The following is a 17,704-nucleotide window of genomic DNA, read 5'->3' as shown; positions in this document are numbered from 1 at the left end:
CTCTTTTTTCTAACAAGAAAGGTACTATATATATATATCCTGTTTTACAACTTGGGTGTTTCTTATTGTTGCTGTCTGTTTTATATGCTGAAAATTTGTAATGCATCCTGGAAGTCACTATAAAAACATCCTGGATATCACTACAAAAACAAAGTCCATAGACTTTTTTCCCATTCTTTTTTATGACCACACTGTTTGAATTATTTACTTAACTAGTCCCCTAGTATTAAACATTTGTGTTGTTTCCAATCTTTTGTTATTAAAAATTATGCTGCAATGATGAACCAAGTGTATATGTTGTTTTGTGGAGGTGTCTTCAAAGTAAATGCCTAGAATTGAGATTGCTGTGTGAAAGGATAACAACATGCAGATTTGTTAGATATTTCCATATCCCCCTCCTCTAGGTCTATATGCATTAACACCAGCAATATATTAGAGCAGCAGTCGCCAACCTTTCAGAACTCATGGACCACCAGCGTTCCTTGGACCACCGGTTGGCGACTGCTGTATTAGAGTACCTGCTGCCCCAAAGTCTCATCAACAGAGAATACAGTAACACCTTAGGATTTGACAAAAAATCTCAGTTTAGGTTTAATTTGCATTTTTTCTTATTATGAGTAAAGTTGATCAGCTTTTTTCATTTTTTTCAGGTATTTGTCTTTCTACTTCTTTGTCCTGTATGTTTGTTCTGTCTCTTGCTTATTTTGTTTTAGGGATTTTAAGAACCAAGATTCTTATAGTAAGGCAGGTGGCCAACCTTTGGGTGGATGGAGGAAGGTGTTACTCACCCATTGCTAACAGGAGAATCCTCAACCAAGTCCTTGACTGCTGCAACATATTGAGACTCTTCAAAAATCAGTTGGAAGAACATTTTGAGATTAGCTAGTCTAGTACCCTCATGTTATAAATGAACAAACTGAGGCCCAGAGAGTAGGTAGAACTTTCTTAAGGTCACACAGCAAATCAGTGATAGAGCTGGAAATTGAACACAAAGACTGTTTTCCCCAGGGCAACTTCAAATTAACATTGAAATGGCTTATGTGCTGATTTTTGTACTTATTACTGAGACCATCACAAATAACCTTATTCAAAAAGAAAATATTTCCTAATATACTCTATTAGCCCAAATTGCAAACATTGGCAACAAATATAAAAGCCATCCTCTTGTCAAGTCTATTTATCTACATTAGTGTCTGTAATACTCATTTAAAAAATGTAGAATGCCAGAGCTGAATCAGATCTCAGAGATATTTCATTATATAACAAGTAACCCAAGATCCAATGATGCAGAGTGACCAGGATTTGTCACAAAGGGAGACCAGGAGGGCCACTTAGCCTGAAGAATCACCTTCACAAAGAACATAAATTCTCGGTATTTGAGATCCTTTCCAAATGAGGTTGAAGTATATCATCACCGCATTTTTGTGAATGTGTGGGTACTTTATTTTGTTAAATATACTTAAAATGCATAAATTTTTTTCTAAGATTATTGTCTTATTTCTTTATTTTTTAAAATACCAAGAGTGTCCTAGAAAGTGACCTGCCCATGATAATCAAGAAAGCTAGTAGCAGAACTGAAACTAGAATCTAGGTTTGCTGACTCTTGGAGATACTGCTTTCTGCTGCACCATACTGCTTCCAAAGAGGCAGCAATTGGCCATTTATTAGTCAAGTAAATTTGTCTTTATTCACATAATTGAATCCTCTGGCCAGGAAGCATTGCAGTGGGGCACACATGCCCCTTACACACACCCATCTTAGAGCCCATTACCAGCCCTATTCTCTGGAATGCTGCTGTCTGTACTGGCCTTCCACACCCAAGCAAGAAGTTGACTATAATCTTAACAATAATTCCCATTTCTTGAAAGCCTCCTGAGTGCCATGCACTTTACCTGTGTTCATTCAAATCCACACAACAATGCTGCTGCATGATAGGCAATATTATTGTCATTTCAGAGATGACCAAACAGAGGCTGACGGTTGCTTAACATTTTCCAGATAAATAAATGGTAGAGTTGGAACAACAAACCAGGTTTATCTGAGAGCAAGGCCTGTGTTCAGATCTACTGTACCTGGTGGGATTGTCTCAGTTGTAACAACCCCTCAAATGAGATGCCTGATGGCTTTGGGACGATATAGACTAGGATCCAGGCAAATTCATCTCCTTAAAGAGCACTCAGCATGTCCAGGATGAAGCAATTGAGGACTTGGAATTAGATATGACAGGAAATTTCTTTGCAGTGCTACCATGTGAGCCAGTCCTCTAATATGAACTCTTCATGAAACCCCAGAATTTACTTACTTGACCAAGTGTCTTATAAGAAGTTCCAGCATCTCCCGGTTCTTTTCTGGTAGCTTATATACTAAGGAGTGAATAGCTCCCAGTCGATAATCCAGGTTGTCAGACTCTGGGAGACAACAGAGACAGAGAGGTTTGCCTTCTGGGCAATGGTATCAAGTAAACTTTCATACATACACACATGTGTACATGCAAAGATAAATAATAAGAGACAGCGAGAGTGTTAGAGAAATGAAAAGAGACAGAAAGATAAATAAGCACAGAAACACAATGGCAAAAAATATACTAAGACACAAAGACAATGTGACAGAGAGCTAGAGGAAGACACAGACCAAAAGGCAAAAAAAAAGGGAAATAAAAAAGATAGGCCTAGGAAGATGAAGAAATTAGAACAGAGAGGAGAAATATGAGAAGAAAAAACAAGACTGTCTTAGAAGAATTCAGAATTTGGGGTACAAAAGGTCACTTTTAACATTCCACATGTAAATTTTCAGATGGAAACCTTTGCCCACCCACCATCCTTGTGGTTCTTAAGAAAATCACCTAGAGGGCTCAGAGTAAAGATTAATACGTATCTTGCCTCAACAAACATTCATTATAAGGACAAGCCCCATGATTCTTTTTCCTGCATGCCACACAGGGCATGATGCAGGAGGGGGAGGGGGGGTCATGTAGGCAGAAATACTCATACAGGGGCCTCAGCCAAAAATTTTAATGTTTCTTCAGCAGCCAATTTTTGGGGTGATTCTATATGCCTTATGACCCATGCACCTCTCCACCGTCACTTGCAGTTTTAACATCTAGAAAACATGCTGCTATAACTAACAGATTAGGAGTAAAGACTCACAATACAATTAAAAGGAATTGGAAAAGGAAAAAATGCTGGAAACAACTTGAAACAGCAAGCTTAATGGAGCCATTATGCTTTCCCCTGGTAGTGTGAGATAATGCTCTTGTTCTTTTTTTTTTCTTCTTTCTTTCTTTTAATTTTTTTCTTTATTGATTAAGGTATTACATATATGTCCTTATCTCCCCATTGCCCCCTCTCCCCCCGCTCATGCCCTCAACCTCCTGGTGTCTGTGTCCATTGGTTTGGCTTACATGCATACATACAAGTCCTTTGGTTGATCTCTCCCCTTTACCCCCTTCCTCCCCTACCTTCCCTCTGAGGTTTGAGCATCTGATTGATGCTTCTCTGTCTCTGGATCAATGGAAGAGGCACAATTTATCAATAACCTATCACATCCCTCAAGTTAGCTAGTTTTCTCCAAACCATTCAACTATCATTGACTTATGAAAAATAATACAGCACTTGAATTAGACAGCAAGTGAGAATACTTTCATTTGGCAGTGCATAAAAATCTATGTATTCCCCCCTCTGCCTGCTCAATTACTTTCCCTCAAGCAGTTTTCTAGGCTTATTGCTGTAAATATTAAGAAACCAGGATAACACAATTAACTGGTAACATAAATACTTACTGGCAGCAGAGACCAGCTCTTTATGTAGTCTATAGGTCATGACAGGTTCAGAAAGATTCCTGAAATTAATGAAGACTGTAAGTTCCTTTGGGAAGGGAGTTCCCAGGCCACAGATTCTCAGTTCTGTGCATGGCAAGGCTGAAGTTTCTGAGCCCCACAGTTTAGTGACTACACACATTATTCTCCTCACCTGAAACTTTGTTAGAGGAATCCTATTTGCTAGTAATTTAACAGAAGACCCATAAAACTATTGGCTGTGACCTTGAGCAAAGTCTTTAATTCATTCCCCAAAATGAAAAGAGGCACAAACCAATCCTGCAAAATTCCAAGCAAACTTCGAAGTGCTACTATGAAGTCTTTACAGTTTGATAGTTGCTTAGTGGCTTTCACATCTATCTTCCCATTTGATCTTTCCAATGATCATGTGTGGTGTAGCAATTATTCAATTCCAAATTAAATAAAGGAGTCTCAAATAGGTTTATTTAGTATAAGCAAAAATATTGACTTAGCATCTATTTGTGTCTAGCATTCTGCTAAGTATTGGGGATACCAGAAGTAATTATGACATAATCTAAACCTCCAAGGAGCTAATAGTCTAATTAAGGAGAATGTCATATACAACATTTACAATGAAATAGTACAAGTGTGACAATAAAATAAAGAGAAGTAGTGGGTGGCACAGAGGAAGAAAGTAATCTAATAATAATAATAATAATAGTAATAATAATAGCAAATTCTTCACTGTTTTAAGTGATGTACATACATTTACTCATATAATCCTCATGTCAACCTTAAAAGGTATATATTCTTAATATCTCCATTTTATAGATAAGAAACTGAAGTTCAGATAAATTAAATAATTCATCCAAGACCACACATCTAGTAAGTGCAAAACTAGCAGTCTGCCTCGAGTCCATGCTCTTAATCACTATGCTATACTGTTTGCCACTGTTATTACTATAGTAATCCAGGAGAGAGTTAATAAAGGTCTAAATAAAAATAGTGGAATTAGTAACAGAAATAAAAGGTGAGGAGAGTTATTAAAAGATAGTAAAGACAGAAATCCAACAATTGGGTTTGTTGATAAGGGAGAGAGTAAATCTGGTTTAGGTGACTGGGTAGAATAGAAATTGATTCAGAGGGTAGAGGAAATGCTATGCCAGAGGGTCACTGGAATAGCCAAAGGGATATGTGTTTTAGAAAGATGGATGGAGTGAGCTTTTGGATCTGCGAAGTAGATATAAAAATCATGAACCTAGGACAGTGGTTAAGACCACGAGAACAGATACAACTGCTCAAGTAGAGATAGCTATCTGGCAGCCAATATCTACATGAGGCTTTTCAACATTTGTTTGTCCAGAATAGTGTATAAAAAAAGAAATGGAGTTGAATCATCCATCAGAATATAAAAAATTGAAATATTCACATAAAAATTCATATTTTATGCCTCTTAAAACTTTGAGGGGGTCAGTGGAGAAAGGGGGTCATCTATAATACTTTTAACAATAAAGGTAAATAAAAATTTACTAAAAAAATTGAAAGATATGGCTACATTGGGCCCATATGATTATTTGTGGCAGTAAAGAATACTGCTGTTTATATATAAACAAAGAGATTGCTAGACACATAATGGTTCCATGTGCAATATGTTTAATATGAAAGTAGTCTATTTCACACTCATTTTCATGTCCTGGCTCCTGTGGATATCTAAATTTCCCATCCCTCCAGCGTAGGAAAAAGAGAGGAGAGCCCTGGGAAATAGCAAATAGAAAGTTCACAAATGAATGGGACTGCTAAAAATGGTCAAGTAGGTGGGAGAAAATCCAAAAGCAAGAGATATAGCAGAATCTAAAAGAGGAGAAAGTTTTAAAAAGGACTTGTTAACAGCTTCAAATGACACAAAGAGGTAAAAAAGTAAAGGCTGACAATTGTCCATTGTGTTTAGCATTGAAATAGTCACTAGTGACCTTGCGAAGAGCAGCACCAATAGGGCAGAGAGGGTAGAAGTCAGATTGCAATGGGTTAAGCAGTAAACTGGGAGAAGTAAATAGGGACAGGCAAGGTATATTACTTCATATACTGAAGTTTAGTTTGGAAGAGGTAATCTCATCTAAGCTCCTGCTTCCAGTTATCTTCTACATTGTCAAAGATTCTCTCAATTTTTATCTCAAGCCTAGAACTCATTCTTTTATATTTCTCATATATCCAATTGCCTGTTTAAGATCCTGTCCCGATTTCCTCAAAGACATCCAAATTTGACATTTTCAAAACTTAACGTCATCTCAAATCTAGTATTTTCCTTGTATTTCCAAATTCAATAAAGGCATGACCATCATTTGGTTATATGGGTCCAAAACATGGAAATCACTGTTTTATCTCCCTATCCTCTATCTTAATATCCAATTTTACTCCCTAAATTTCTTTTTATAACTTTTTAATTTTTTTCAATTACAACTTACATTCAGTATTATTTTGTATTAGTTTCAGGTATATAGTATAGTGGTTAGAGTTAGACAATCCTATAGCTAAATCTCTTGAGTAAGCTTATTTCTACTAATCTCCACTGCCATTCCCAGTCCAAGGAGAAGCACAATCTTTCCTGGACCACAGCAATACCCTGCTAATTAGTTTCTACCTGTATCTACTTTACCTTCTTCTAATGCAGTGGTTTTCAACCTTCCTAATGCCGCAACCCTTTAAAACAGTTCCTCATGTTGTGGTGACCCCCAATTTCACTGTTACAAATTGAACATAATTAAAGCATAGTGATTAATCACAAAAACAATATGTAATTATATATGTGTTTTCCGATGGTTTTATGTGACCCCTGTGAAAGGGTCGTTTGATCCCCAGAGGGGTCGCGACCCACAGGTTAAGAACCGCTTCTCTAATGTGATCTATCTACATTTTTTCAAAATACAAATCTCATCATGCAATCTGATTAAACTCTTTCAATACAGGGGTTGGCCAAAGTAGGGTTACAGTTCTTTACATGGAAAATACTTAATAAATAATACAAGAATAAACTCTGTTTCACGTACTCACAACTGTGAATCTACTTTTGTCTACCCCTGTATATTCCCATCATTTTAAGATAAACTTAGGCCCCAATTATTACAATGTCCTATAAGGCTTTGCATGATCTGGCCCCTACATATCTCTCCCTGCTCTCTACACTCAATATCCCACTTATATAGGTACATGAAGTTTCTTGAAGGGGTCTTCCTCCCCTTTAATCCAGGCCTTTGCATGTTGAGTTCTCTCTGTCTGAAACAGCCTCCCACAGTTGACTCCCAGTTATAATTCAAACCTCAGTTCAAACAACCAGAATAAATCAGGTCTTCCTGTTATTTGCCTTCACAATACCTTGTATCTTTCCTTCAGAGCACTTATTATAGTTTGTTATATTTGTACTAGAGGCCCAATACACGAATTTGTGCATGGGTGGGGTCCCTCAGACTGGCCAGCCTGGTGGGGAGCACTGGGGGTAGGGACCATGGGAGGTTGGCCGGCTGGCCCCACCCCCAATCAGGGCCCATCAGGGCCTGACCAGGTGGGGGGAGGGGTTGCAGGAGGTTGGCTGGTCAGTCCCGCCCAGATCGGGGCCCATCCTGACTGGCAGGCCAGGGGAAAAGACCACAGGAGTTTTGCCAGCTGCAGGAGGTTGGCTGTGGGAGCACACTGACCACCAGGGGGAAGCTTCTGCATTGAGCATCTACGCCCTGGTGGTCAGTATGCACCATAGCGACTGGTCAACAGGTCGTTCCTGTCGTTCAGTCATAATGGTTGCTTAGGCTTTTAGATATATAGATATATAGGTAATTATTTGTCTTTGTCTGCCTCCCTCACTGTTCTATAATCTACATGCCTACGGCTTAACCCTATGCTAGACTTAGAATAGGACATGTTTATTGTATGACTCAGTGAATGGTGGGTTGAATGAATGAAAGAAGGTCAAGGAGATGTGCACTACTAGAGCATATTTATGTGCTGAGGGGAAAGAGCCAGTTGAATGAGAACGGTTAAAAATACAGGAAAGAGAAGGTATAGTTTTTAAGAGTATTTTTCTGGAAATGTTAGAGATAAGGGATGAGTTAGGTGCTTAGAACACAGATGGAGGAGATCCACTGTGAAAATACTGCTATCTTTGAGAAATCGTAAGGATGTTGATTAGCTAGTGCATATTAAAGGCCCATAAATAAGAGTCTTAAGGATTAATATCTCTTATTAGGGATGCTATCCACTCACATTTGATTTTCCCATCTTTCAAAAGGGCCACACTGTTTATTGAGGGATGAACTGGAAAAGATGTAATGTGGGAAGGAATTTAATCTATATAAAACTTTGAAAACATTGATTCATTTGAAGGAAGCCACAGACAGAATTATTTATTCTCATTATTCTTGTTATCACAAGTCTCCTGAAAGTAAGCAGATTGCTGTCTTTAAGAAATTACCAAAGTAAGGGGAAAACCAAGATGGCGGCAGAGGTAAACACCGGAAATTGCTGCCTCACACAAGCACTTTAAAAATACAACTAAAAGACAAAACAGACATCATCCAGAACCACAGGAAGGCTGGCTGAGTGGAAATTCTACAACTAGAAGGAAAGAGAAAAGCACTGAACCTCAAAGGAGGTGTGGTGTGGAAGTAAAGTGCAGAGGTATGGAGGGACATGCCAAAAGGGCTGGCAACTGAGGATGCGGTGCACATGGAAAGAGCTGGCAGCTGAGGACGCAGCGCATGTGGAAATGGCTGGTGGCTGAGGACAAGGTTGTCTTTTTCAATCAGGAGGGAGTCTCAAACTCCTAACTGCTGTGAACTCCAGTTTCAGGTGAGTCTCTGGGGACCCAGACTCATACGGAGAGAAACTGGACTGTCTGGCATCGGGCAGAACTCAAGGGTGGCTTTCTCTCAGAGGTGCTTGCAGCGATTACCAGGACACTGAGACGCAGGGCCTCTTAGGGTAGGACTGGGGGGCAGCCATAGCTGCTTGCTCCACCCTGTTGATTCCCTGAGACCCCGCCCCACCCAAGCTGTGCACAGAGGCTTTTATATATGAAAGGCCTGGCCCTTTGCAACCTGAAAATTACCTAACACACTGCAGCTGAATCAGAGAGACCCAGAACTTCCAAAAGAAGGTCCAAGGCCTCACAGCAGCTTGCATTGCTTCACAGCTGGGCCTCCTCTGGGCACCTCCAAACCCCAAAAAAGAAGAGGAATCTCTCCATAGCTCCTGCTGGGTAGTCTCAGGCAGAGGCTAAATTAGCACCACCTTAGAGATCCAAGAGCCAGTGTACCCAGTGGTCAGAGTGGGACCATCCAGATTACAACTCCTCAAATCCATAAGGGACACACTCAGGGGCAGACTCAGTGAGCACCAAAGCCCCACTGAAACAAGTTTTGCCCCAGAAGGGTGTCTCCAGCTCAGAAGTTCTTCCATGGCAGAAACAGCTGATTCTCACAGCCAATTGGCCTGGAGGTCAATTCCTCCCAGTGATACCTACAACAATCAAGGCTTAACTACAACAAGACTGTGCACAAAGCCCACAAAGGGGTTCACCAAGAGTGTCCACTTCAGGTAATTGGGGAGGCTGAGCCATTGGGCCCTATAGGACACCTAACACAGAAAGTCACTCTATCAACACAGGGAAGCACAGAAAATGCAGAGATGAAGAAACAAGTCACAAATGACAGAAATGGAGGAAAGCAAACTACTGGATATAGAGTTCAAAACCACGGTTTTAAGGTTTTTTCAAGAATTTTCTAGAAACTGCCAATAAATTTAGTGAGACCCTCAAGAAATCTAGTGAGACTGCTGATAAATTTAGTGAGACCCTCAAGAAATCTAGTGAGACCTCCGATAAATTTAGTGAGACCCTCAAGAAATCTAGTGAGACCCTCAATGTTATGAAAAAGGACCAACTAGAAATTAAGCATACACGGACTGAAATCAAGAATATTATACAGAGTTCCAACAGCAGACTAGAGGATCACAAGAATCAAGTTAAAGATTTGAAATACGAAGAAGCAAAAATCACCCAACCGGAAAAACAAAAAGAATCCAAAAATATGATGCTAGTGTAAGGAGCTTCTGGGACAACTTCAAGCGTACCAACATCCGAATTATGGGGGTGCCAGAAGAAGAGAGAGAGCAAGATATTGAAAACCTATTTGAAGAAATAATGACAGAAAACTTCCCCTACCTGGTGAAAGAAATAGACCTCCAAGTCCAGGAAGTACAGAGAACCCCAAACAAAAGGAATCCAAAGAGGGACCACACCAAGACACATCATAATTAAAATATCAAGAGCAAAAGACAAAGAGAGAATCTTAAAAGCAGAAAGAGAAAAACAATCAGTTATCTACAAGGGAGTACCCATACGACTGTCAGCTTATTTCTCAACAGAAACTATGCAGACCAGAAGGGAGTGGCAAAAAATATTCAAAGTGATGAATGCCAAGAACCTACAACCTAGATTACTTTACCCAGCAAAGTTATCATTCAGAATTGAAGGACAGATAAAGGAGAGAACCAAGATGGCGGCATAGGTAAACACCGGAGAATGCTGCCTTGCACAACCACTTCAAAAATACAAATAAAAGACGGAACGGACATCACCCAGAACCACAGGAAAGCTGGCTGAGGGGACATTCTTCAACTAGAAGGAAAGAGAACAGCATACCGAGACCCAGAGGAGGCGCAGTGTGGAAAATACAAAGGTTCGGAGGTGCGCGCGGAGCGGGCTGGTGGCTGAGGGCGCGGTTGTCGTTCTCAATAGGGAGGGAGGCTCAGGCTTTGAGCTCAAGTTCTGGGTGAATCTCTAGGGACGCAGACTCAAACGGGAGAAGCGGGACAGTCTGGCATCAGTCGGAACACGAGGGCAGCTTTCTTTCCAAGGTTTGCAGCGGTTGGTGGGACTCTGAGAGGCAGAGCCTCTGGGGACGGGACTGAGATCAGCCATAACTGCTCCCTCCACCCACTCTGTTGATCCTGTGCGACCGGCCCCGCCCCGCCCAAGCCTGGCACAAAGGCATTTGCCAGATAGCCTCAGGCAAAAGCTAGATTAGCACCTCCCCAGAGGACAGAAGTTTTCCACTGCAGACACAGCTGACTCTCACAGCCAGTTGGCCTGGACGTCAAATCCCCCCAGTTTAACTACAACAATCAAGGCTTAACTACAATAAGACTGCGCACAAAGACCACTAGGGGGTGCATCAAGAAAGCATAAAAAATGTGGAGACAAAGAAACAGGACAAAATTGTCAATGGAGGATATAGAGTTCAGAACCACACTTTTAAGGTCTCTCAAGAACTGTCTAGAAGCCACCGATAAACTTAATGAGATCTACAAGAAATCTAATGAGACCCTCGATGTTATGATAAAGAACCAAGTAGAAGTTAAGCATACACTGACTGAAATAAAGAATACTATATAGACTCCCAACAGCAGACCAGAGGAGCGCAAGAATCAAGTCAAAGATTTGAAATGCGAAGAAGCAAAAAACACCCAATCGGAAAAGCAAAATGAAAAAAGAATCTGAAAATACGAAGATAGTGTAAGGAGCCTCTGGGACAGCTTCAAGTGTACTAACATCAGAATTATAGGGGTGCCAGAAGATGAGAGAGAGCAAGATATTGAAAACCTATTTGAAGAAATAATGACAGAAAACTTCCCCTACCTGGTGAAAGAAATAGACTTACAACTCCAGGAAGTGCAGAGAACCCCAAACAAAAGGAATCCAAAGAGGACCACACCAAGACACATCATAATTAAAATGCCAAGAGCAAAAGACAAAGAGAGAATCTTAAAAGCAGCAAGAGAAAGAAACTCAGTCACCTATAAGGGAATACCCATACGACTGTCAGCGGATTTCTCAACAGAAACTTTGCAGGCCAGAAGGGAGTGGCAAGAAATATTCAAAGTGATGAATGTCAAGAACCTACAACCAAGATTACTTTATCCAGCAAAGCTATCATTCAGAATTGAAGGTCAGATAAAGAGCTTCACAGATAAGAAAAAGCTAAAGGAGTTCATCACCACCAAACCAGTATTATATGAAATGTTGAAAGGTATCCTTTAAGAAGAGGAAGAAGAAGAAAAAAGGTAAAGATACAAATTATGAACAACAAATACACATCTATCAACAAGTGAATCTAAAAGTCAAGTGAATAAATAACCTGATAAACAGAATAAACCGGTGGATATAATAGAATCAGGGGCATAGAAAGGGAGTGGACTGACTATTCTCAGGGGTAAAGGTGTGTGGGGTGTGTGGGTAGAGACTGGACAAAAATTGTACACCTATGGATGAGAACAGTGGGTTGAGGGCAGAGGGTGGGGTGGGAACTGGGTGGAGGGGAGCTATGTGGGTAAAAAAGAGGAACAACTGTAATAATCTGTATAATAAAGATTTAATTTAAAAAAAAAGAAATTACCAAAGCAACTCCAAGAAAGCCACAGTCCTTGGCAGTAAGGTATAAAGGAAGAAGACGCTCCAATACCAGTGGCCTTACAAGTCAGAGATATTTAGGTTCAAATAATATGAGTTGTCACCATTGATATTATTAATATGGAAAGGGGCATACTTCAATTACCCCATCTCTAAAATGAGTATTAGTGCCACCTACCTTATATAGCGTTATTGTGAGAAAAAACAATGAAATTGTCAGCATAAACAAGTAGAAAACTGGCTAGCAAAGAAGAAACCCTCCACAACAGCATCTCTTTTATTTGGCAGATGCAAAAGAAATACTCCTGGAAAGAGTATTCATGTTCATATAAAGTTATAAGATAATGCCCCAGCTGAAGGTCATTTAACAGCAATATCTGAGACCCAATCTATTTTGGATTAATGATATTTTCCAGAGCTTAAGTATCTATCTTAATGACTAAAAAGTATCATAACTGGAAAGAAGACATTTTAGCACATAAAGTATGATATATACTATGAAATATAAAAAATGGTAAGAAATGAATATGTTTAAAAATATAGATATGTGACAAGTATTTTTCATAATATATATTTATGCCAGTAAATTGAATAATATATTAATCATCGTTATGAATCTAAAAAACTTTCTGGGGAATAAACTTTTTTCCCTACTGCTGCCACTTCATTTAATTCCACCATTTTTATGGTTGTATTTTATTTTTCCCCATTATAGTGATTAAAGCATTAGATATGAAACCCATACACAAGCACACAGATTATATTTGCGCAAATGTAATTAAATGTTTCAAAATGGTTATTATTTACAAATAATGTTAAGAACCTTAAATGGTCACAAATCCTGATTTTATTAGTGAGCACATAGTGAGATCACTATCGGTGCAAAATGGCAAAACTTAAATTTTAAGGGCATGATTTTTAAAATAAAAATTTTCCCCTTAATAAAAAAGCACATACCTCATAAACACAGACAACACAGAGGGAAATGTGGGGTGGAGACAGTTAGAAAGGGTAAAGGGGAGAAAATGGTGACAGAAGGAGACTTGACTTTGGGTGATAAACACACAATACAATATACAGAGGATATATTATAGAAGTATACACCTGAAATCCAAATAATTTTATTCACCATTGTCACCACAATAAATTCAATAAGAAATAATTAAAAAAAAACCGTTTTCTCCTAAAAAAAAAAAAAAAACCCAGTTTTCAATAGCAATTCTATTATTTTTATGCTTCCCTTGCTTAAATTCCAAGATTTAAAAAAATTTTTTCTAAGGTACATTCTCCTTTAATAGAAATCCTTTTCACTTGCTTTTTCTTTAGCAATCTGATCCAATATCCTGAAATGTGGACCACATTAACTCCAATTTCCATCCAGACAACTTTCATCTATATATATAAAAGCCTAAGCAACCAGCAACCAGCCAACCAGCCAGTAGCTATGATGTGCACTGACCACCAGGGGGCAGACAATCAATGCTGGAGCTGCCGAGCTGCAGTGACTTGGTAGCTGTGGTTCTTGAGTGATGCACCCGGAACCAGAGAGGAGGGAGCCCAATTCTGGGGTGTGTCACCTGAGAACCACCCTATTGCAATCCAGGACCCCTCAAGGGATGTTGGAGAGCCAAGTTCAGCCCAATCCCTGCAGGCCAGGCTGAAGGACTCCACCGGTGAATGAATCCGTGCACTAGGCCTCTAGTCAACTATAAAAAGAAAAGTCCCAAATCATATCAGGCATACCTGAGGTAGAATTTCAAGGAGCTGGTGATTGTCTTAATGTCCCAGTCACTATTATGAAAATCAACATCTCCTGGGCATTTAGGATCTAATTGAGAAAAGAGAATGAGAAAAAAGTTAACTTTCCGAAGATCTTACATTTTACCCCTTTAAAAGGAAAATAAAGTGTCTTAATTAAAAGACTAACAGTTACACTAACCAGTTTTCAAGAGATGAAAATTTATAACAAAAATGTATTTTATATTTCAAAAAATTCCCTTGCATTTATTTCAGTCAGGCATGTAAGGAGCTTGGAAATCATCTCTTCCTTTCACATGATAAGAAAAGATGTAACGAACAGAAAATAAACTCATCTTAGATCAATCAAAGGACTGAGGTCATACATAGGGCAAACTACTGTCCCCAGAACTGAAGAGATAGACAGGCAGATACAGAGAATGAAAACTTACTAGAGTAAAAGTCCAGGAGTAAAAAAAAACCCTTGGGAATATGTACAGGGTCAGAAAAACCCAATCTGCAACTAAAAAATTGCTAGAGGTTTGGTGTGGACAAGTTTGAGAGTGAAAAATTCTATCGGGACCCAGTCCTAAGTGGGGACTCCACACTTTTGTGAGTTTTATCTCCAGGAGCCCTATCAGGTTCTCACACTAAAGATCTGAGAAAAATCCCTCATATTTCTGTGCTTTTGAGAGGAGAGAAAAAGTAACCTTTTAAATTTTATGCAAAGAGCATTTCATTCTTCTTCACAAGACCCACCCTCAAGAGAAACGATTTTACCAGATTCTCATGTACTGGGGTTTTACCAGGACCTAGGAAAAAGGAAATTCCCAACTACAGACAGGCTTGTCTTCCTATCTTTTCTAAGTGGTAAAACCAAACTAAAAGAGAGGAGCACTTGTGAAGGCCACAAGTCAGGAGCGCAGGATCACTAAAGACTAAGATGTAATTATAGGACTGTAAAATGCTACCCCTTTTCTGACACCTTGCCACCACATCAACAGGCCTTCTGGATAATAACATGAAAATATGACTAAAATAACTATGCTTCTCAGATAATATTTAAGAAGAGTCTAGGGAAACCCAAAGACAACAGGGGAAATAAAAACAAGGATACCAGAGATAAGTTTGGCCTCTGACTTATAAATACAGCAAACAATTAATACAGACTAAACCCTAACCAAATAAACAAACATCACAATAAAGGTGTGTTTACCGTATTTCTGTTTATCACAATTCCCTTTACCGATTACATCATGTCTGGCTTGAAACAAAAAATTGCAAAATACAAAAAAGAGAGATACTTTTCAGGAGATACTAAAAATCAAACAAACAAAAGCCACAATTTGAAGGAACACAGCAAACCTCACAAGACTTAGATATGGCAGAGTTGGCATTATCAGAATGGAAATTTCTATAATTAATATGCTAAAGTCTACAAATGATAATGTGGGCAACATAAAAGAGGACATGGATAATATAAGCAGAGAAATAGAAGCTATAAGAAAGAATCAAAAGGAAATTCTAAAAACACCATAACAGAAATGAGCAATTCCTTTGCTGTGCTCATCAGTGGATGTGGGGAAGTATGGGATTTGGTTGGAAAGTCTGTAAGGAGCATTCTATAAAAGATCAAAGGCCTCTGTGGAACCTTGCTGCAGGCGGCAGACCCTGCCTTGACTTTTCCAAACAAGTCTGAGCCTCTGGGTGTTTTACTAGAATTTTTATGTTTAGACTTCAAAACGTCCTTGTTTGAAAGACACTACAAATGCAGGTATTTTCTCAAGAATGCTTATCTTGCTGGTTGTATCTAGAGATTAATATTAGTTCAAACTGTTGTTATAATAAAAGCCTAAGGAAGCAGGCAAACAGGGCTGTTTGCTCCTAAAGCCAAACACCCCCTTAGCTTTCTCTTTCACAGAAACATGTATCAGAGTAATCTATTCATCTGTCACTCAGGGTCTGCTGGTCAGCCCCGGCAAAGTGGTACCCCACATGAGGAGTCAGGAATGCAACAAGATGCGGTGGAACCCTCGAAAACAAAAAGTAAAAACAATGAAAGTAACTGCACAGTAAGTCATTGGAGCCCACTTGGGATTTCCAAGGTCAAGGAAATTGTTTCTCAGCTAAGGAATTCACTATCTCTGTTATGCTTCTTAAGAATGTGAGTATATTTTCCATTCGAAAAATAAGCCTATTTCTGAAAGTAATAAAAAAAAGGTTTTTCCTGCATTTGCCTAGGAAGCAAAGGTTATAAATATATTATTTAAAAAATTATGTTATGTTAATCAGGAAGTAGATTACTTTATTTATTTATTTATTTATTTATTTATTTATTTTTTACTTCATGGCTCTCTGCTTTATTGTTATATTTCCTAACTTACAATATGTTACATGTATGTATTAGTATTCTACTGCTGCATAACAAATTATTCCAAAACTGAGTGACTTAAAAAAATATTGTCCTTAGAGTTCCTAAGTCAGGAATTCAGAAACAATTTAGTTAGTTTGAGGTCTCTCACGAAGTTGCAGATAAATGATCAGTAAGAGCTACAGTCATCTGAAGGCAGTCTACTCAAATGGCTGGAAAATTTTTGCTAGTTTTCGGTGGGAAGCCTCAGTTTCTCCCCATGTGAGCATCCTCACAGGCTGCTTGAGTATCTGCCGGGGTCCAACCCCAGCAGGTCCAGGGGTCCCCAAAGGTGTGGACGGAGTCGGCGAAGAAGGAATGACACGGAGACAGCGTTCAGTTGATCAGCAGCCTAGCCAGGATCTCCAGCCAAGTTCTGGTCTCGATCTCCAGAGAGGTTCTGCTTCGGATCTCCAGCAAGGTTCTGTAGCCATGTTCCCTCGCTAGGCTCTCCAGCCAGGCTCCGTCCAGGCTCTCCAGCCAGGCTCAGTCACCAGGTTCTAGTCAGGTTCTCTTGCCAATTTCTTTAGTCAGGTTCAGTCCAGGATCTTTTGCCATGTTCTCTCGCTAGGCTCCATCTCCAGGCTCTGAGGCCAGCCTCTGTCCAGGATCCCCTGCCATGCTCTCTCCAGCGAAGCTCCTCCGTCTCCAGAGAACGCTCCCGTAGGTTCCGTGCCTAGGCTCTGTCTCTCTTGGTTCTGTCTTCTAAGCTCTGTGTTCTAAGTTCTGTGTTCTGAGTTCTCAGGAAGTAGATTACTTTAAATGAATAGATTACTTAATGCTGTTTAATAATAATAACATATCTCTCTATATAAAAGCCTAATATGCAAAGTGCCCCCTAGGAGTTCGACTGGGAGACAGGGAGTTTGATTGCTCACTATGACGTGTGCTGACCAGCAGGGAGTGGCACGGAATGAAGGAAGGCCCTGGCTGGCAGCTGGGAGGCCCCAATCAGCCCTGATTGTCAGCCAGGCCTAAGCACCCTACCCATGCATGAATTTCATGCACCGGGCCTGTAGTAATAATATAATACTGTATTTTTTACTATCTTCCCAGAGTTTTAAATTTTAAGATTTGCTTTCTCTCCTTATGAAGGAAAATTTTATACTTAAGGTAAATAGGAAGCTCTGTCAAATAAGTAAATAATAATAATATTCTATTTATATAAACATATTAAGTAGATTTTAATATGCTTTCATTTATAACTAATTGTTATAAGTTATAATATTGTGGAATATTGTGTTGTACAGAAAGGACACGATTCCATGTCATTTGCATTATAATCAAATCAATAACCATGTCATTTTAAATTTCTTCTCATTTGGAG

The 17,704-nt window shown here is 39.3% G+C and overlaps 1 protein-coding gene across 3 annotated transcripts in view; it reads right to left on the bottom strand.

Annotated features, from left to right (window-relative positions):
• OPHN1 (oligophrenin 1) overlaps nt 1-17,704 on the bottom strand; it is a 571,284-nt gene that overhangs the window by 172,268 nt on the left and 381,312 nt on the right. For all 3 annotated transcript variants that reach the window (XM_059679643.1, XM_059679645.1, XM_059679644.1), the window contains exons 16-18: nt 13,974-14,058; nt 3,779-3,837; nt 2,303-2,408 (exon numbers count right to left, since the gene is read on the bottom strand). In XM_059679643.1, coding sequence (XP_059535626.1) covers nt 2,303-2,408; nt 3,779-3,837; nt 13,974-14,058 — 250 coding nt within the window. The remainder of the gene's footprint in view (nt 1-2,302; nt 2,409-3,778; nt 3,838-13,973; nt 14,059-17,704) is intronic.

Source organism: Myotis daubentonii, chromosome X (assembly GCF_963259705.1).
Source record: "Myotis daubentonii chromosome X, mMyoDau2.1, whole genome shotgun sequence".
NCBI classification, from domain to species: domain Eukaryota; kingdom Metazoa; phylum Chordata; class Mammalia; order Chiroptera; family Vespertilionidae; genus Myotis; species Myotis daubentonii.
Note: the sequence above shows the minus strand (reverse complement) of the source record. Positions and strands in the feature narration are given on the sequence as shown.